The following is a 22,078-nucleotide window of genomic DNA, read 5'->3' on the forward strand; positions in this document are numbered from 1 at the left end:
AGAAGGCATTTGATGAGGCTCCATACAAGAGACTATAACCAAAAATGAAGGTGCATGCAATTGAAGACAACCTTTTGACATAAGTAGAGAAGACAGGTGGGAGACAGAGAGGACGGATAATGGGTATGAACTCCAATTGGCAGGATATGAGGTCCCTCTGGGATCTGTACAGGAGCTTCAACTTTTTATCATACTTTCATCAATGACTTAAATAAAGGAATGCAGAGCCATATATCCAAGTTTGCTGATGATACTGCTAGGTAGCAATAGTAATCATTAGGAGTAAAAAGTTGCAGAGGAACATTACTTGCTTGTTAGTGGAAAAAAGTTATGGCAAATGAAGTTTGATGTGGGAAAGTGTGAGGTCATTCCTAGAAGAGCAAATGTGGTACCATCATTCAAGAAGGGCAGTAGGGATAAACCGGGCCAGTGAATTTAACATCAGTGGTAAGGAAACTATTGGAAAAAAATCTGAGGGACAGGATTAATCTCCACTTGGAGAGGCAGGGATTAATCAGGGATAGTCAGCATGGCTTTGTCAGGGGAAATCATGTATAACAAATTTTATTGAATTTTTCGAGGAGGTGACTAGTCATGTAGATGAGGGCAGTGAGTTGATGTAGTCTACATGGACTTCAGTAAGGCTTTTGACAAGGTCCCACATGGGTGAATGGTCAAGAAGGTAAGAGCCCATGGGATCCAGAGCAATTTGACAAATTGGCTCCAAACTTGGCTTAGTGGCAGGAGGCAAAGGGTGATGGTCGAAGGTTATTTTTTGCGATTGGAAGCCTGTGATGAGTGGTGTACTGCAGGGGTCGGTGCTGGGACCCTTGCAGTTTGTAGTATACATTAATGAATTAGATGTGAATATAGGAGGTATGATCAATAAGTTCGCAGATGACACGAAAATTGGTAGTGTCGTAAATAGTGAGGAGGAAAGCCTTAGATTACAGGACCATATAGATGGGCTGGTAAAATGGGCAGTGCAGTGGCAAATAGAATTTAATCCTGAGAAGTGTGAGGGGATGCATTTTGAGAGGACTAACACGGCAAGGGAATACACAATGAATGGTAGCACCCTAGGAAGTACAAAAGATCAGAGGGACCTTGGTGTACATATCCATAGATCCCTGAAGGTAGCAGCACAGGTAGACAAGGTGGTTAAGAAGGCATATGAGATACTTGCCCTTATTAGCCAAGGCATAGAATATAAGAGCAGGGAGGTTATGTTGGAACTGTATAAAACACTAGTTAGGCCACAGCTGGAGTACTGTGTGCAGTTCTGGTCACCACACTATAGGAAGGATGTGATTACACTGGAGAGGGTCAGAGGAGATTCACCAGGATGTTGCCTGGCTGGAGCGTTTCAGCTCTGAAGAGAGACTGGATAGGCTAGGGTGTTTTCCTTAGAGCAGAGAAGGCTGAGGGGGGGGAACCTGATAGAGGTATACAAAATTATGAGGGGCACAGATAGGGTAGATAGGAAGAAACTTTTCCCCTTAGCAGAGATGTCAATAATCAGGGGGCATAGACTTAAGGTAAGGGCAGGAGGTTTAGAGGGGTTTTGAGGAAATTTTCTTTCGTCCAGAGGGTGGCTGGAATCTGGAACACACTGCCTGAGGGGTTGGTAGAGGCAGGAACCCTCACAACATTTAAGAAATATTTAGATGAGCACTTGAAATGCCATAGCATACAGGGCTACGGGCCTAGTGCTGGGAAATGAGATTAGGATAGGTGCTTGACGGCCGGCATGGACATGATGGGCCGAAGGGCCTGGTTCTGTGCTGTATAACTCTATGAATCTATGACAGCATGCCCAGACATGGCCTAGAAATGTACCACAATTTCTGTGCCTTCAAATTTTAAATTCCACCTTCACACTATCAAACATTTATGCTATAAGTGCAAGCTCAGTCTTTCTTATTTGCTTCAATACAAACAAGTGCGTACACCGAAATCATAGCTTACAACGTTCCTGTAAGTACTTGTTTTCATGTCATAGTTGTTTAATTACGACAATTCTTGAGTTGTCAGTTTTTTAGGAGCTCTGTCAACTTTTCTGAAGCTGAGAGTCAGATTTTGCTAATTTTCTAAATTGATGCATATCATGGGATACGGGCCATCAGTCTTCAGTTTCATTTCCTCAATCTCTCTATACTCCCTATTCCAAATATCTCTAACGCAGCCACCTTAAATGGATTAAAAGGTCTGGATTCCCATAGACTTCCTATGGTGAATTTCTATTCCCTCTACAGAACAACGTCTCATCTTGCAATTGAAAAATTATGAAGGAGGGCACAAATGATTCAAAGTCGCAGAAGGAATCAAAATGGACATTAGAAACTAATAAAAGGGGAAGAGAGTCAATCATTAAAAACAGGAAAAGAGGAAAAAGGAGAGTGAGTAGAGTTAGAAAATAAGGCAACAGCGGAGAACAGCTGAACCAGAAAACAAATTAGAAAACAGACGCAAAATAACAGTAAGCAGTAGGTTTTAAATATTAACGCATAGCCTACATTTTTAAAATTGCAGCATGCATAAGTGAAAACAGTTTTGGAAACAGTTTTTTTTTTCTATTTTGGTGCATTTGTGCTCTTTGTGTACAGGAAAATATTAAAAATGTGATCTCTGGGAAAAGTCTGATCAATATATGCAAGAACTGAAATTGTGATATTCTTACCCTGGGATATTTAAAATGGCATCATTGTATATATGTGGCAATGAATTTAAATGATGCAATGAGATGCTGTGCATTGTAACAGCCAGGGCTACCTAGCTGAATAGAGATTATAACTTTACTATGATAGAACCAAATTAAATAGAAATTTAGAATACAAGGTATAAGCATTCAAATTCACTATCTCCACTCTCTCTGATTAAAGATCATTCACTTAAAATATTAACTGTTTCCCTCCGCACAGATGCCGCCTGACCTGCTATTTTTAGCATTTTCTGTTTTTATTTCAGATTTCCACACAGCTGCAGCATTTCACATTTGTAATGAAGTGTTTATGAAATTATAATAACAACGTGCTCCAATCCCTCTGCCCATTGGAAAAACTTCCAGCGTCCTTGCGGACTCTGCGTGCTTCCCTCTCCACGGACGTGAATGTAGCCAAGGCAGAGAGGCATGCAGCTGGGACGAACACCGCCATCGACGATGCTCTGTCTGGATCTGTTAATACCCAGGAACAGACTCACAAGGAAGACCTTCAACCCTCATATAGGTTGGAACCCACACCTGGAAGCTGGCTTTGTTGTTGTACAGCAGCTGGGGCGTGGCAGTGTCCTTGGGACCCAGAGGCGCATGACTTCACCTGGCGGGCTATTGGTCGAGGAGCCTGTCAATCAGAGCAATGTGGGCGGGGCCGGTGGGTGCGCGGGGCGACCTCAGCAGCCGGCGTCTATTGGTTGAGGAGCCTGTCAATCAGAATGGCGTGGGCGGTGATTTCCGCTCGGGGCTGGGGCTGCCTCGGGAGCCGGGACTTGGGAGGGAGTGAGTGAAAAATGTCGCTGCCGGACCTCAGCTCCCTGAGCTTGCAGGAGCTGAATGAGTTACTGGAGGATGAGGAGAAGCTGAATAAAATGGCGGAGGAGATGGAGGGGGTGAGTTTCGTGAGGTGATTCCTGGCTTTACAAAGGGGAGGGGGGAAGAACCTGAAGAGTAAACGGGGGCCCGGGGGTGGTGTTGGGAAAGTTGTCCCTGTGTGTGTGAGGGAGAGGGAGAGAGAAACAATGGAGTGGGGGTAGGAGGAGGGAGAGGAGGTAGGAGGAGGAGGAGGGAGAGGAGATGGGGGGACAGGAGGAGAGGGAAGAGGAGGAGGGAGAGGAGGAGGAGAGGGAAGAGGAGGAGGGAGAGGAGGAGGAGAGGGAAGAGGAGTAGGAGGGGGGGGGAAGCAGCTGTGACCGTGGGCAGGGGGCAGGGGGGTCCCACCCAGAGGCGTCCCACCCAGAGGCCCCCTCCGCGGGAGCCTGAGTTTAACGCCCGGCTGAGGATCCTCTGTGTAAACACGGAAATCACCGGGGCTGTGGCGCTGCAACTCTCCCAGGCGGCTGCTGCTGCTGCAGCCGAATCTCCACATTTCCACAAGGATTAGAATCACTCACTGAATGGTCAGGAGCCTTGGTCGAGGGCGGGTTGTAAATTCTTAACCCACCCCCTCCTTTCTGTAGGTAATTAGGCAGCAGGCCAGGAGGTTGAAGGTGAGAAAGACGGGGTGAGTTTTCACCTGAACTTTGCCCAGGTCCACCTGTCTTTATCTTGCTGCCTATAATGCGGCTGTTTTTTTAGAATCATAGAATGGTTAAAGCACAGAAGGAGGCCATTCAGCGTGTTGTGTCTCTGCCAGTGGCCCTGCAAGAGCCACTCGGTTATCTCCACCGCCCTGTCCTTTCCCTGCAATTTTCTTTCTTCTAGGGGTGCTTATCCAATTCCGTTTTGAAAGCCACAATTGAATCTGCCTCCACCTGGCACTCCGTGCATTCCAGATCCTAACCCCTCATTGTGTAAAAAAAAAAAGTTTTCTTGTTGCTTATTTGACCAATTGCCTTAAATTTGTATTCCCTAATTCTTGGCTCTTCTGCCAATGGGAAATGTTTCTTCCCCATCTACTCAGTCTCAACCCTCATGGTTTTGAATACTTTTACCAAATTTCATTGGTTGGGAATTGCCATTTTTCTGTATTAACTGCTCGAACAGCAAATTTAATTATCTTTAAAGATGTTTCTTTTTTATTTGAAAACGCAAAAAAGGTTACAATAGCGAACAAGATTGTGCTCCAAACCTGTGATCTTTACTGCCAAGAAGGACGAGCAGTAGGTGCATGTGAACACCATCACCTACAAGCTTTCCTCTCAGTCACACACCATCTTGACTTGGAAATATATCACTGTTAACTTCACTGTTGCTGGGTTATATATTAATAGCACTCTAGGTGTGCATCCACCACATAAGCTACAGCAATTCAAGAAAGCAACTCGCCACCTTCTCGTGGACAATAAATGCCTGCCTTGCCAGTGACACCCATATCCCATGAATGAATAAGAACAATCCAACTACGTAAAAAGAAAATGCTAAACAAAGCAGATGAATGCCAAAAGGTCTAGGCTAAAACATTGTTTCTCAAGTGGGATCAGGTATTTTTTGTAATAGGAGATGGAAAACGGTTTAAATTAATGTTGGACTTCTTTTGTGCATGTGGAGAGTTGAGACTAGATTTTAGGAGAAGCTGAGTGTGATAATTGTATTGGGTTGTGCAGATGTAATTTAGTACTAAGTTTAAAGTCAGTTTTTATCCTTATTTTTTATTTGCATTAGAAAATTCTAATGTCCACACTTATAATGGGAACTATCTAGTAGTGCTGTAGTGTCTCTATCTAGTGCTACAGTGTCTTGATTTTCAGACTACTGCAGGGAAAATCCTATGCAGCCAACTCTACTTACTTGCTTCATAATTTGCAGTCCATTTGACTATTTAACTCAGAATAGTACAAAACTCAAATATATAAAAAGACAATACATGATTTTAAACTGGTGAGTGGCGTGTGTATTTGTATTTAAAATCTTCATTTCCTGCCCTGAGGATGTTGCCTTGAATAGCGATTCTGGTTCCATGGCTACCAACGTCTTTTTCTAAGATGCTTAAGTATGAACTCATTACCGCATTATTTGTTAATGTATATTGTTTTTGCTGCATTTCTACTTGTGCTGTCTTCTGGAACCTAGGATGGGCACTTTAGGTGTGTGTCAATATATACAAAGAGCCTGCCACTCTCAAAAGTCTAAAGTCACTGGTTTAGCCAGTCTCACCCTCAACTGATTGTGCGCATTTTCCAGCAAAGATTCCTGGACGGAAGCGAAGGGAGAGCCTGGATGTTTTCGCTCTACCAGTAATAACGGTATCTCTGAAATTAGCAAAAGGTATAGTTGGGGATCAAGTCCAATATCATTTTTGATAGCTCAGTATCAAACTGGATGGTACGTCTTTATATAAAAATGCATCTTTGAGGTTTCATTTCCTTCACCTCTTCCTCTCCTGCCAGTCCTCCCAAAAAAATTAACTCTAGTGCGTTTTGGGGGCTTCCTCGTTTTTTTTTGTGTACACTTTTTTAAACAAAGGTTTCATTGTGAAGTGCTGTGACATCACGAATACATTGCTGCAGCTATGTTTCAGGTTTGTTCAGCTGTTGCTTTTGAGAAAATGGCATTCAGAAATGGGAGGTAGTCCTGGAAACTAAATGAGAGAATTGATTGAGATCTACAGGTCTAAGCAATTGCTAAGTTTTATTTTTAAAATGTACTATAGTACATAACCATTAGAATACTGACTTGTATTTGTATTAAGCTGTTTTCTATTGTTTTAAAAAGCCAATACAGTGTTTTAAACATGGAACAAGAGATTGTGTGGAGTGTAAAACTCCAGTGAATTATACATTTGTTATTGAATGATCAATAGGAAATAGCTTTAGGAGTACTGAAATTTACCTTATTTCTCCACTTGATTTTTTTTTTGGTGGGGGTGTTAGATATTGTCAGGCTAGGCCACTGGTTCACGGTTGAATGCTGAGAGAAGAAAAGGCAGGCCAAGGGGGAAAATGGCACGAGGAATTGTACAATCTTGAAGTCAAGATCTGAGAAGTATAATAGACTGCGCCATAGTTTTATGTCTTAAATATTGAACATAAATCTCCTTTCCTAAAGGGATATAGGAAATGTGCTGAGAGGTTTATACTGCCATGTTAGATTTGTATTTTTTTTAAAAACTAGTTTTGTGAAATTTGTGTGTTCATTCGTTTTGTTTTTCAAATCAAAAATGAGTATTTTGCAACAAAGAGTTCCTTTGTAAATTGATGGCCTATTAATATTCAAGGAATGGGAGGAGACCACTATGGAGCATAAACACTGGCATGGACCTGCTTGGCTGACTGGCCTGATTCTGTAGGGTAAATACTTTGTAATAACCTGCCATCCCTCCTGTTGGATTATTATTGAGCCAATTCTAACTGCAGCTTTGGCTGAAGGAACTATTAATGCTGCAGTTATATTTATCTTCTGGATGAAAGCCTTAATACACCGTTAATGTTGTTTTTTTTTATTTATATATATATATATATATATGGCAGTACAAGCAATATAATCTGATATATTTTCATGGACCAAATTTATATTTGTAGAGATTATGCCATCTGGAACATGTTACAAGAAATGGTAGCTACCATGTAGCTTAATAATGGTCTAAACCAAAATCTTAAGGTTGATTGATTTGGTAATTTAAAAACAAATTGCCATATTTATGTAAAACAAGAATAAAAATACCTGGAAAAACTCAGCAGGTCTGGCAGCTTCTGCGGAGAGGAACACAGTTAACATTTCGAGTCCGTATGACTGTTCTGTTGAAGAGTCATACGGACTCGAAACGTTAACTGTGTTCCTCTCCGCAGATGCTGCCAGACCTGAGTTTTTCCAGGTATTTTTATTCTTGTTTTGGATTTCCAGCATCTGCAGTTTTTTGCTTTTGCCATATTTATATAATGGATGCAACACCTATAACAACAATAGTGGTTGGCCTCACTACTCTTTGAAACTGTTTGGTCAGACTTTATCAGTATAGTTGTAGGGGCTGAATAATAGAATGCTAGCCAATTACTCAGTTTACTACCCAGTAAATTAACAGTATAAGTGTATTTATACAAGAACAATTTATATTTGTACAGCGCCTCTAACAGTAAAATGTCCCAAGGTGCTTCATAGGAGTGTTATCACAAAATTTGACACCAAGCCATGTAAATAGAGATAGGTTTTAAGGAGTGTCTTGAAGGAGAAACGATGGAGAGGTTATGGATAAGTACACTGATAGTTTTGACTTTCAGGGGTTGTTTTTACAATTAAGATGCATTGGATTTTCTCTGCATGTTGAATAATTAACCAATGGATTTGGAATATGACTTGGTGTTGATTGCCATTTCAGATTATTCATATCATGGTACTATTACATTCTATTGGGCTGGATAAATCCATGTTTGCTCCATATTTCTTCATATTTTTTGATTGCATATAAACATAACAGGCAGGAAGAGGCCAGTGGATCCAGCAAGGCTGGCCCTGAGTAGCTTTTGTGGTTGGAATGAGCCAGTAAGTGTTGCACTTTGTCTAAAATTTAAAAGCTCATGGCTAGGAATTTCCTCAGTAGGAACTGCATTACATGTGTTTTTTGAGATTTTGCACCTACCTTGGTTTTATGCTGGAATCTTACAATGTCAGAATTCCTCAATCATTTGTGCTGCTCCTATGTTGCATCTATCAAAATCCTAAATTACTCATTAATGTGTCTTTAATTATGCAAAATACAGGTGAATGCAAGTTTCCTATATTAATGCGAGTTCTGAATGGGTATAAATGCATGTCCAGACATGTAAGTGTAGCACATGCCCACCAAACCTGAGATCACTGTGAATGAGGAGTTTCAGTCTTGGAACAAGCCCCGGGCTTGCTTTCTGGTGTGTTTTCTCTTGGAAATTTGTTTTTAAGTTCCCTAGGACTTTTGCTTCCTTATATATTTGTGAATGCTTCTAATGGCAGTAGAATCTGTACTGTTAAAAAGATTCCAGAATTGCGTACTCCTACATATGCACAAGTGCATGTTTCTAGAGGATAGAATTGAAGAGCAGATAACTTTCTTTAAATTTGTATAGAACTTTGATTAGCCCACAGTTGGAATACTGTGTATTCCTGGTCTCCACTTTACCTAAAGGTTAGAGGCACTGGAGAAGGTGCAAAAAAAGATTCACAAGAATGAATCCAAAATTGAGAGAATTTACTTATCAGGAAAAGCTGCACAGGTGAGAAAAGAGATGACTAAGGAACCTTTTAAAGATTACAAAGAGGTGGTTAGAGTAGATGTAGAGAAAGTGTTTCTACTTGTAGGCAGTCTAAAACTAGAGACCATATTGATAGTCCCTAATTTCCAATACCAAATTCAGGGGAAACTTCTTTTATCCAAAGAGTGGTGAGAACGTGAGACACTACTACAAGGGGTAGTTGAGGTAAATAGCATAAATGCATTTAAGGGGAAACTAATAAACACGAGAGAAAGGAACAGAGGGATACGCTGATGGGGTTAAATGAAGAGCAGTGGGAGGGGCCTTGTGTGGAGCATAAACACTGGTATAGACCAGTTGGGTTGACTCACCTATTTCTGCACCATTGACTCTATAACTATATAAATTATGGTCTCATGATTTCAATCTAATTTTCATAACATCAATAAGATAAAAAAGGAATGATCTGCATGTTTCTTTGGGCCTCAGTGGTTATACTGAATTTGTGCTTACTTTGTGCTGGTTCTTGCATGAGATCAGGAGATTTTGGTTTAAGCTGCTGACAGTAAGATCAACATAGATTTTGGTGTAATATTATTGCAAGTCAGATGGTGAAAATTCCAGCTGGATCCTTCTGTTCACTTAGCTACAAATAACCCCTTCACTTTTATAGCCTTATCTGGTATTGGCTTCATAGAGGAAAACCATGGAATGCTTTGGAAATGGGAAGAATAGGATTTTGCAGTTCTAAACTAGGATTAAGGACAATCTGTCGCATTTGATTAATTGGGAATGACTGGACTATGCTACATAGGAGCCGAAGAGTGGTGAATTGAGTTGAACTGTTGATTTGAGGTAAAAACAAAAAACTACTGCGGATGCTGGAAATCCAAAACAAAAACAGAATTACCTGGAAAAACTCAGCAGGTCTGGCAGCATCGGTGGAGAAGAAAAGAGTCGACGTTTCGAGTCCTCACGACCCTTCAACGGAACGAAACGTCGACTCTTTTCTTCTCCACCGATGCTGCCAGACCTGCTGAGTTTTTCCAGGTAATTCTGTTTTTGTTGTTGATTTGAGGCATGTGTTTAGGAAGTTCAGCCAAGTGAAATCTCACACCATTCTGGTAAAATTCAGTGAAGCAGCAGGGCCCGAGCCTGGTGTTAGAGCAATGAGTTTCGGATTTGTCAAACAATGACACTAGATCTGGTTAACACACTTACATATTCACTGTAGAGATAGATGGTTGCTGACCTGTATCATCTTAGGGGGAACAATCATTTTGAAACCTTATTGTGGACAGCTGAGCTGAGTCTCATTCTTTATGGGTCACAGCGTTAACCAACTGATAAAAAGGCAATATATATTATTTGGGGTAGACACATAGAAACTAGGATCAGGAGTAGGCCATTCAGCCCCCCTTCGAGCCTGCTCCACCATTCAATATGGTCATGGCTGATCCTCTATCTCAATGCCATATTCCTGCTTTCTCTCCATACCCCTTGATGTGCCTAATATCCAAATACTTATCAATTTCTTTCTTGAATATACTCAGTGACCCAGCTTCCACAGCCTTCTGTGGTAGAGAATTTCCTCATCTCAGTCCTAAATGGCCTGCCCCGTATCCTGACACTGTGGGCCCTGGTTCTAGACTCCCCAACCAGGGTAAGCATCCTCCCTGTATCCAGTTTGTCTGGCCCTGTTAGAATTTTATACGTTTCAATCAGATCCCCTCTCATTCTTCTAAACGCTAATGAATACAGACCTAGTCGAATCAATCTCTCCTCATACAACAGTACTGCCATCCCCTGTATCAGCCTAATGAACCTTCGCTGCACTCCCTCTATGGCAAGTATATCCCTTCTTAGGTAGGGAGACCAAAAATGCACTCAATACTCCATGTGGTCTCACCAAGGCCCTGTATAACTGCAGTAAGACACCCCTACTTCTGAACTCAAGTCCTCTTGCAATGAAGGCCAACATACCATTTTCCTTCCTAATTTCTTGCTGCACCTGCCTATTTACGTTCATTGACTGGTGTACAAAGACACCTAGATCGCTTTGTACATCCACATTTCCCAATATGTCACCATTTAAATATACTCTGCCTTTCTGTTTTTCATACTGAAGTGTATAACTTCACATTTATCCACGTTATACTGAATCTGCCATGTGTTTGCCCACTCACACAACTTGTCTAAATCGCCCTGAAGCCTCTCTGCATCCTACTCTCAACCCCGCCCAGTTTTGTGTCATCAGCAAACTTGGAAATATTGCATTTGGTTCCCTCATCCGAGTCATTTATATATATATCGTGAATAGCTGGGACCCAAGCACTGATCCCTGTGGTACACCACTAGTCACTGCTTGCCACCTGGAAAAAACATTTATTCCCGCTCTCTGTTTCTGGTCTGTCAACCAATTCTCAATCCATGCCAGTATATTACCCCCAATCCCATGTGCTTTAATTTTGCCTCTAATCTCTTATGTGAGTCCTTATCAAATGCCTTGAAATCCAATACACCACATCCACTGGTTCTGCCTTATCTATTCTACTAGTTACATCCTCAAAAAACTCCAGTGAATTAGTTAAGCATGATTTCCCTTTCATAAACCCATGCTGACTGTCTAATCCCATTAATGCTTTCCAAGTGTCCTATTACCATGTCTTTTATAATAGATTCTAGCATTTTCCCCACTACTGATAGGCTAACTGGTCTGTAATTCTCTGTTTTTACACTCCTTTTTTAAATAGTGGGGTTATATTTGCCACCCTCCAATCTGTAGGAACTGCTCTAGAGTCTATAGAATTTTGGAATGTTATGATAGACGCAGTTGGTAAAGTGGAGTTATTTAAAAATCCCAGAGGGAAACTTTAAACAACTGTCATAACCTATAATTTTAAATGTTATAAAAACAAAAAACTGCAGATGCTGGAAATCCAAAACAATAACAGAAACAGAAATACCTGGAAAAACTCAGCAGGTCTGGCAGCATCGGTGGAGAAGAGTACAGTTGACGTTTTGAGTCCTCATGACCCTTCAACAGAACTAAGTAAAATTATGAAAGGGGTGAAATATAAGATGGTTTAAGGGGGTGGGTGTTTGAGATGCAGCTCTAAATTCAGGAATCAGACTACCAGTTCTCGAGGCTTTATATTAGACTAAATGAAACGTAACACAGGTTAAATATATATATACACATGGCTACAAATTACTACTATCATAACTTTTAACAAATTCCCAAACTAATCTCCATTAAGGCAACGGCAACCCACAGACTTAACCAAACACCAGGCAAAGCATTTTCACCTTACAAATTCAAAATAAGGTTCTTTTCACTCTGGTTCCTGTGGAGACAGTTGGAGGCTTGCAGCTGCCTTTTGATCTTACATTACCTCTGCCCTGCACACCTGAAAACTGCTAAAGTTATACCTACCACCCCCATTGAATGTAAATTCTCATTGTATCATCAACCTCTTTGAACTCCACCTTTTAACAATGAAACCCCTTTGATAGTACCAATTTTATTAGTAATGTGGGATCATCCTCCGCCATTTCCGCCAACTCCAGCATGATCCCACCACCAAACACATCTTCCCTTCACCCCCCCCGGCGGCATTCCATAGGGATCGTTCTCTCCGGGACACCCTGGTCCACTCCTCCATCACCCCCTACTCCTCCTCCCATGGCACCTCCCCATGCAAACACAGAAGATGCAACACCTGCCCCTTCACTTCCTCTCTTCTCACCGTCCAAGGGCCCAAACACTCCTTTCAAGTGAAGCAGCATTTCCCCCAACTTAGTCTACTGCATTCGTTGCTCCCAATGCTGTTTCCTCTACATTGGAGAGACCAAACGCAGACTGGGTGACCGCTTTGCAGAACACCTTTGGTCTGTCCGCAAGAATGACCCAGACCTCCCTGTCGCTTGCCATTTCAACACACCACCCTGCTCTCATGCCCATATGTCTGTCCTTGGCTTGCTGCATTGTTCCAGTGAAACTCAACGCAACCTGGAGGAACAGCACCTCATCTTCCGACTAGGCACTTTACAGCCTTCCGGACTGAATATTGAGTTCAACAATTTTAGATCTTGAACTCTCTCCTCCATCCCCACCCCCTTCCTGTTTCTTCCCCCTCCTTTTTGTTTTTCCAATAATTTATATAGATTTTTTCTTTTCCCACCTATTTCCACTAATTTTAAATGTATTTCCACCATTGTTTATTTCTACATTTTAGTATTCCCCCACCCCCACTAGAGCTATCTGTACCTTATCTGTCCTGTCTTATACTCTTAATTAGCACATTCCTTTAGATAATATCACCACCTTCAACACCTCTTTGTTCTTTTGTCTGTGACAGCTTTTGGTTATCTCCTCCTATCACTGGCTGCTTGTCCCAAACCCCCCACCCCTTAAACCAGCTTATTTCACCCCTTTCCTAATTTTACTTAGTTCTGTTGAAGGGTCATGAAGACTCGAAATGTCAACTGTACTCTTCTCCACCGATGCTGCCAGACCTGCTGAGTTTTTCCAGGTATTTTTGTTTCTGTTATTGTTTTGGATTTCCATCATGCACAGTTTTTTGTTTTTATCTCTATACATATTGTTTGGTAGCTGCAAGGCAGGTGTCAGTTTTCATCCCCACTTGAATGCTGTATTCAAAAAATGCAAATGCACGCTATCTCTTACATATCAAAACTAGTGCACATTAAAGCACCCAGACTAGCTGGCTTTAATCCAATTAAGACACACCCACAGACTAAACTCTATTTTAAAATAAATATTTTCCAATAATATTATATACTTTAATAGCTTCATGACAGGAAGATGACCACCAATGCATCCAATATTTCCAGGGCCACTTCCTTTTAGTACGCTGGGATGTAGATTTTCAGGCCTTGGAGATTTTTCAGCCTTTAACCCCATATGTACTCACCCCTAAATAAACTTGAGAAGATGTCAATGAGCTGCTGCCTTGAACTGCTGCAGTCTATGTGGTACACTGCTGCTGTGAGGGAGGGAGTTCTGGAATTTTGACCCCATGACCATGAAGGAACAGCGATATATTTCCAAGTCGGGATGGTGAGAGACTTGGGGAACTTGCAGATGGTGGCATTCCCATGCATCTACTGCCTTTGTTTTTATATGTGGTGGAGGTCACGGGTTTGGAAAGAACTATCAAAGGAAGCTTGGCGAATTACTGCATTGCACCTCAGAGGCACACACTGCTGCTTGGTGCGTTGGTGGGTAGAGTGAATGTTTAAGGTGGTGCATGAGTTGCTGATCAAGCTGGCTGCTTTGAATGGTGCTGAGCTTCTTCGAGTGTTCTAGGAACTACACTAATTTAGGCAAGTGGAGAGTATTCCATTACACTCCTTACTTGTGCCTTGTAGATGGTGAGCAGGCTTTTGGGAGTCAGAAGGTGAGTTAATCTCTGCAGAATTCCCAGCCTCTGTCTGAACTCTTATAACCACAGTATTTATATAGCTGGTCCAGTTAAGTTTTGGTCAGTGGTAACCCTCAGGATGTTGGTGGATTCAGTAATGGTAATGTTGTTGAATGGGAGATGGTTAGATTCTCTTGCTGGAGAAGCTCATTACCTGGCACTTGTGTGGCATGAATGCTGCACTTGGTCAAATGTACCCTGATGCCTAGGGTACTTGCTCTCACCCCACCTCTGGAATTCAGCTCTTCTGTCCATCTTTGGACCAAGATTGTAATGAGATCAGGAGCTGAGTGGCCCTGGTGGAACCCGAACAGAACATTGGTGTGTAGATTGTTGCTGAATAACTGCCACTTGATATTACTGTCAACAACACCTTCCACCATTTTAATGATTGAGTAGACTGGGGTGGTAATTAAATGACACATTTGGCCTTGCCATATGTAGCATTAGACATTGATCATAAATAGCTGTGCCTGTAATGTGAATTTGCATATTATGTTTGAAATGCGTCAAAAGCAAGATTAGGGCTAAACCTGTTTTATAGTCCTAATGCATAGTTGATTATATATCAATGGAAGTGAAAATAGTCTTATGCAAGACACTGCGGTGTTTGAGTAGAATTTTAAAAAAAATTCAAGTGGGGTTTTCATAACATGTTAATCGTGGAAGTTAACAAGTAAATTTTTTTGGAGATTAATTTTTTAATACAGTTAATTTCCGTGATTAACATGTGATTAATTGACCATCCTAATTTATGTACAAGTATTACTTTACAGGTGTTTTACGAGTTCAAAATGCTTAGTTGGCTGGATGTATCTGCATTATTACTTTGTAGCTTGCTCTGCATTTAAAGCTACATGCTTACTGGACATTGGATGAGTTAATCTTGGGCACCCACCCTGCAAAATGTATCTGTAGAGCTAAATATTGTATTTTCGATTTGGACACAGACTTCCTGTTAGCTTTGACAATGTTTAGTTATTTAAAAGCACAAAGATCTTAAATGCAGAGTAATTCAGTTTTTCTTGCCTAGAGGTAAGCAGAAAAACTAATATTTGGCAGAAAAACTAATATTTGACACAAAATGCAACCAAATTAAAATAAAATGCCAGAGTAGTGAAAAATTAACCACTCCGGACAAAATTCAGCACCTTTAAGGTGCTCCATAATGTAATACCAGAGGGTTTCTAAGTAAGCTTAAAAGTTCTGTTTAACTGCACGAGGGAAAATCTGCCAAATTTTTCTTAACTCGTTGCTAAATATCTTCACTTTTTTTGAAAGGAAGTGATTGGGATGCCATGCAGCCCCTTTTTGCTTAGGGAAAGTACGTAGTATGCCATTTTTTAAATTCGTTCATGAAATGAATGTCACTGTAGTCCCAGAGGACCATAGGCTGCTCTCTCATAAGAGGGAGATGACTGGTGGTGAGTTTAACCTGAGGGTCACCACACCTCAGGCAATGTTGAGAAGGTGGGACCTTCATGGATGACATCAGCCGGTACGGGAATTAAACCTGCGCTGTTGGCGTCACTCTGCCTCACAAACCAGCCACCCAACCATCTGAGCTAACCGAACCCCTATGTGAGCGTTGCTGGCTAGGCCAGCGTTTATTGTCAATCCCTAATTTCGCTTCAGAAGGTGGTGCTGAGCTGCTTCCTTGAACTGCTGCAGTCCAGGTCATGTAGGTACTGGCACCCACTGCCAGTTTCATTCCTTTTAGACTTTATAGCAGTTTGATACAACTGAGTGGCTTGCTAGGCCATTTCAGGGGGCACCTAAGAGTCAATCACATTGCTGTGGGTCTGGAGTCACATGTAGACCAGACCAGGTAAGGATGGCAGATTTCCTTCCCTAAAGGGCATTAGTGAATCAGATGGGTTTTTACGACAATCGACAATGGTTTCATGGTCGTCATCGGACTTTTCATTCCAGATTCTGTTTTTATGTTGAATTCAAATTTCACCATCTGCCATGGTGGGATTTGAATCCAAATCCCTGGAGCATTATCCTGGGTCTCTGGATTGCTTGTCCAGTGATAATGCCACTGCCTCCCCTTTTGGTGTGGGCAGCGAGAAGGCAGAGCCCTCCAACTCCAGTAAGAAAATTATAATGGAAAGGTAAATCTGGCGATAATTGAATCCGCAACTGTGATAATGCCATGAAACCTAAGGTGGAGCAGCACAACCCATCGGGTTTATGCTTCAACTCGGGTGGTGAACATAGAAGCAGGGGTAGGCCATTTGGTCCATCAAGTCTGCTCTGCCATTCAAACAGATCATGGTTGATCATCTACCTCCACGCCATTTTTCCCCACTATCCCCATATCCTTTGATGTCATTAGTATCCAGAAATCTATTGATTTTTGTCTTGAACACGTTCAATAATTGAGCTTCCACAGATGATGTTGATCAAGTTGTTGATCGTTTGCTGGACAGGGTTAGGATAGAGCAAACAAAATTTTGGATTTAAGGTTCAAAATTACTTTATAGGCTTTATTTGTATAACACCATGTTCAAATTCTGCTACGCATCTATTAGATTTCTGCTATGGCGTGAACCTTGCAAAAAGAATTTCATAGACCTTCATTTTAGCAGCTGATGTGATTGCCAGCACTATATTATTGCTATACTGTTGTGACACTGAACCTTTAAAGGAAAATCCAAGCAATGGATCTGCATCTGAAGCTCTGTAACCTGCAAGGCTATGGACCAGGTGCTGGAAAGTGGGATTAAAATGAGCGGCTAATTTCTTTTTCTGGCAGGCACAGACATGATGGGCTGAATGGCCTCTTTCTGCACTGTAACCTTTCTATGGTTTCAATGGGTAACAGTGCATAGACACAGTGGAATTCTACATGGCTGAAATAAAAACAGTTCAAAATACTGCAAACTTACTGGAGTAACAAGGGCAACAAACTAGTGTTCCCACAAGGGCCATCTGTCACTTGTTCATGTTGCACTTTTCGGAGTGCTTTCCCTTGTTCTATTATCACATTCTGCTTTCTTACCTTTTCCACTATCAGCACCTTTTTTAGTCCTTCGCACTACCATTAACACCCCCTTTGTCCTTTTGTTCATGACATCTTTATCAATCTCTCCTTTGCCCCCAACTATCGCTGGCCTTCTGTCCAGCTTCACCTGCTCCACCCCTCTTAAACTGTATAAATTTCATCACATTTCTACTCCTCTTTAGCTCTGAAGAAGGGTCATACAGACTCAACGTCAACTCTGTTTCTCTCTCCACAGATGCTGTCAGACCTCCTGAGTTTTTCCAGCATTTTCTGTTTTTGTTTCAGATTTCCAGCATCCGTAGTATTTTGATTTTATCTGTGTTTGGCAAGGATTGGCTAATGCTCCAATTGTAACATGAAGTTGAAGAATTTTTTCTTGTTTTTCAGGTACGGAATATACAGCCAAATAAAGACATAAGTCTTGCTAGTAATCGTAGTCTAGCAGAACAGAATCTACAATATCACCCCAAATTGGACTGCCTGAAACTCCAATTAACTGGGAAATATCAAGAACTACAGACACTATTTGAAGCATATCAGATGAGGAAGTCAAAATTAGGTAACCTGTTGTGCCTCCTTTCATATGTAGTACACATTGATTTGAACTTTTGGCTCTTCTGCTTTAGTACGTTTCATATGTAAATGCATGCAGCATACTTCTCATGAGTGTCACACTTCGTAATAAACACAACTCCAATCGCCAAAAGTCATTGACCCTAATAATATATTCTGTTAAATGCCATTGAACAGTGTCTTCTGACTTGTCTTGAGCATCACCATTAGCATGGCATTATTGCTTGAAATTTGCATAATTTCGCTAAACAATGACTTGCATTTCAAATCAAAAGTGAATTTAAAAGAAATGCAAACTTCTTTGTAAAGAAAATCTTAATAAATTTGAATCCTCTTCCCTCTTCTTCTATTTTACATAAAATTATCATAATCCCAAATTTTCATAGATTGGTTTGATGTGGCAAGACTTTGACTTGAACTGAATTGCTGTAGTTTTACAGTCCTGCTTCCAGGCGAGCATTATATTTAAGCTTTTTTCTCAGCCTGTCACTTTATCTTCCTCTTGGTTTATTTCATTTTCCAGGAAGAGACTCAGATCTTGGATTTGAATTATATTTGAAAAGATTATGCATTTGTTCATGTTGCATTTCAGTGAGTTGGACACTGAAAATAAGTGTTGGGAACAGTCATTGTTCCTGTTCAATCTTTGTCATTTGAATGTTTATCTATCTATCTAACTTCTCAGTTACATTGGCTCAATGTCCCTGAGTGCCAGTTCCAGAGCAGAACATGTCTAAAACTTAGTTACATCTAATATATACTCAGCAGGCATGTCAATTCTTTGTACTACTTTGTTTCTCTTCACAATCGTGTCTTTACAAGCAAGCAGTGTGCACTATATAGCTCAATCTAAATGCACTTTGTGGGAGCTGTATGTCATATGTTAAATGAAGAAGAAAATTAACTGCATTGTTTTAGTTTCAATTTTCATAATTATGAAGAAGGCAAATGTTATAATGCTCTTTTACTCAGAAGCTTACAGATAATGGCCTAGAATTCACTGAAATGGCATGTTGACCACTAACGCCATAACTTAGATCATTGTGCTCACTGATCCTCCAGTACTGAATTTCTGTCAACGTTTGCCAGAGAGAGTTTGGTGGCGACTTGCACAACGTGGCCAATATATGTTGCTGTAGCAACAAGTAAAACCAAAAACATTAAATATTTTGTCCCAAAGCAGTTCACTTCAATATAGTGCAGTGAAAGAAAATGCGTTACGTAATGGTTGAACTAACACAAGTTAGCCGTATTCGACATGAGATTTAATAAAACAAAATACCTGATAAATATGCATTGCTTTACTATTTAATGGCAAGAATTTGCTATAATTGTTTAGATATTTCATCTGTATATGCAGGTCTCTGCTTCTTCGTTTAAAACAAGTGAAGTTTAATATAAATCAAAGTAACTGACCAGTCACTTGAATATTGTATAAAAGAGTAAATAACATGTGATAAAAGCAAACTTCCCTAGTGGCCATGATGCTTCTGAGCGTGCACGATTGGCAGTCAAACTAGCCAATGTCCACAAAGCCTCTGGTAATGTTCCAAAAGAAGTGTTGACTATTTTGTCCATGCAGAGTGCTGTGTGTGTCTGACCTCAAAACGAGCTGGGCAATGTGCTGGTTTGATCTGTGGTAGAAACTAAAATAGCTGAGATGTCTCAAATGCAGGCGTGCTGCTCCTTACTACTAAAATGCAAAATGCTGCTTAGATCACAGTATAGAGTTGGGTGTACTGTTCTGGGCACCACAACTTAGGATATATTACCCTTGGAAAAAAGTGCAGTGAGTTCAGACTTCAAGGATTGCAATGAGTTATTACATAAATTAGGCTTGTTATTTCCTGCTACAAAAACAACAGTTCACAATATGATTGAATGTAGAACAGGATTGGGCTGAATGACCTACTCCTGTTTCTACGTTCATAGAAGGTGTTGAGTGTTTTATTGAGCTACTGATAGTGAAGTAACCCTACCTGCGATAGGTTAGAAAAACAGAAATCTTGAATAAGCTGATTCCGAAGTACTGTGCAGGGTGAAATTTTTATTTTTTCCCTTGCTGATCTGATTTTTTTTTTAAAGCAATTTCTCTAATATGTTAATCCATCAAAAATTCACTCTCCCCACTGATTATAATGAATTTCCCTGGTTTTCACAAGGACAGGGCATTGGGGAAATCCCAGGAAAATGATGTTGTGGTGTAAATAATAAAGTCACTTGTACCATAATTTCCTGGAATTCTTGTGCCATAAAAGGGATCGATCATGTCGTTGTCATTACAAATTCCACAATTGCAATAACTAAACCAAACACTTTCAGAATGATAATGTACTCATTTCCAGCCAATGAAATTGTAACATTTGAAACTTTTTTGTGACTGGAAAAGGATTTTAATTTTTAAAATACTTTTACAGTAAAATAAATAGTTTTAAAAAGGCATAACTCCCAGAAACAGGTAAAATACAAGGTCCAACAGTCATCGAAAATCATACTCCTTTTCACACTCTTAATACTAGGTTGGCATTTCATTCAATATACCCAGTAAGGGAACTTGGCTAAGCAGATAATATAGTTGCAATAGCTTCCACATCATGTGATGGATGGCCTCACATCCAAGACAGTAACTTGAAGCCAACCCTCTCTGGAGAACTGAGGGGAGATTCGGAGCATTTGTTCTCCCTCTCCTCTGAGCCCACCCCCCCACTCTGTCTCACCCGTTCATTCCATAATAGAGACGCAGAGTTGCATTTTACTACTCGTGGTATGAGAACTGAGATAGACATCTTGTTGGGAATGTGTTCAGTTCATTGATGTTTCATGCAAGGTAAACCAGATTGTTAGTTTATACTTCACCTTGTCTCACTTGAATGCTTATCTACCTTTTGAAAAGGAGACTGTGTACAAGAGCAAATTATCCAGTGTACAAACGAGCAGTTCTTTTGTTAGCAGCACTGGATCAATCTATCATTTGGCTAGAAATTGAGCAGCAAAGATGCTCTTAAGTTGAGTTCTGCTTATAGGAGTCATCTATCCAACTCTTGCCGGCATCCGTCCATCTACAAAAGATGATGGCCACACAGCAAACAATCCATTTCAGATGGGGTGTCTCCATATTATGCACCTTTGCTGCAGGTTAAAGAAGCCAACCCTTGAGAGGCAGGTTTTGCCATAGGTGCCACACATGAAGCCGCCAGGTGTCATTGTGGGTTGTTTTCAGGGCCTCCAACTCTTAATGTATCTAACTCTACCTGAGGTGGCATCTAGTAGAAAACTGTTTAACATTGATATTTGTTCTTGCGTAGCACTTTGCATACTCATATCTCAAAGCACTTTGCGCAATGAATTACCTTTTGAAGTACAATCACTTCAAAATGGAAAAAGATTAGCCAGAAAAATGTTTGGTTTTTTTTTGGCCCATCTTCTCAATATCTTTTAGTCCTTCTGAAAGCAAAAAATAGTTTCCTTGGGCATTTCCTCTGATTTGAAGCTTGACACTGTGCTCAAAATATCGAGAATATCATTGACACCATGTGAATATTGCCTTGGGGATATTCACTAGTGATAGTACAGCTGCACCATATTCCTCATGATCTCTCAGTCACGCTGACGGACTATAAAGTTCAGGCTTAGAAACTCCTGAAGTATATTAGGATGGAAGCAATAGGAAACTTGGGTCACAGCATTTTCTATAATTTCTGCTTTAAAATAAAAATTGTAATATCAATTTGCATTAACTTTTGACCATCAGCCTGTGATGAAAAGATTTACATGAAAAATTCACCTCATGGTGCTTCTTGACTCGAGATGATTTGGTTTTATTGTGGGGTGGGGTGGGATGGGGGGGGGGCGGGGAACTCGGGCAACAATGTATTTAATAATAGCCACAGATTTAATCCGGTAAAATCCATGTTTTAAAGGTTATAGGTAACAATTATAGCTGAGTGTGTTTATTGTATAATTGAAATAACCAAGATGTAGATGGTTCTGCATTTTAGCTGATTGCTACAAGTTGAGCAATATAACCATTAAATGCCTTAATATTTAAATAGAGGTAAATTTTGCAGACTGTACCTGGCTGACACATATGTTGGTTTTTGACTGGTGCATTCGTATTTTTAATGGCAATTATTTTGATCAGTAGAATATACTGTTGTTTCCCTTTCCACCTTCCTATGTGATACGTCTCAAATTGTTGTTAGCATTTTAGCTGATACAGCTGTGTCACCTT

At 40.6% G+C, this 22,078-nt stretch overlaps 1 protein-coding gene across 1 annotated transcript in view; it reads left to right on the top strand.

The window, feature by feature from the left end:
* Nucleotides 1-2,967: 2,967 nt before the first annotated feature.
* The window catches only part of vps37ba (VPS37B subunit of ESCRT-I a), a 46,058-nt gene continuing 26,947 nt past the window's right edge, over nt 2,968-22,078 (top strand). The window contains exons 1-2 of the mRNA XM_078554117.1: nt 2,968-3,606; nt 17,662-17,833. Coding sequence (XP_078410243.1) covers nt 3,508-3,606; nt 17,662-17,833 — 271 coding nt within the window. The 5' untranslated portion in view covers nt 2,968-3,507. The remainder of the gene's footprint in view (nt 3,607-17,661; nt 17,834-22,078) is intronic.

The sequence above is a fragment of the Cetorhinus maximus genome, chromosome 12 (genome assembly GCF_964194155.1).
Source record: "Cetorhinus maximus chromosome 12, sCetMax3.hap1.1, whole genome shotgun sequence".
NCBI classification, from domain to species: Eukaryota; Metazoa; Chordata; class Chondrichthyes; order Lamniformes; family Cetorhinidae; genus Cetorhinus; species Cetorhinus maximus.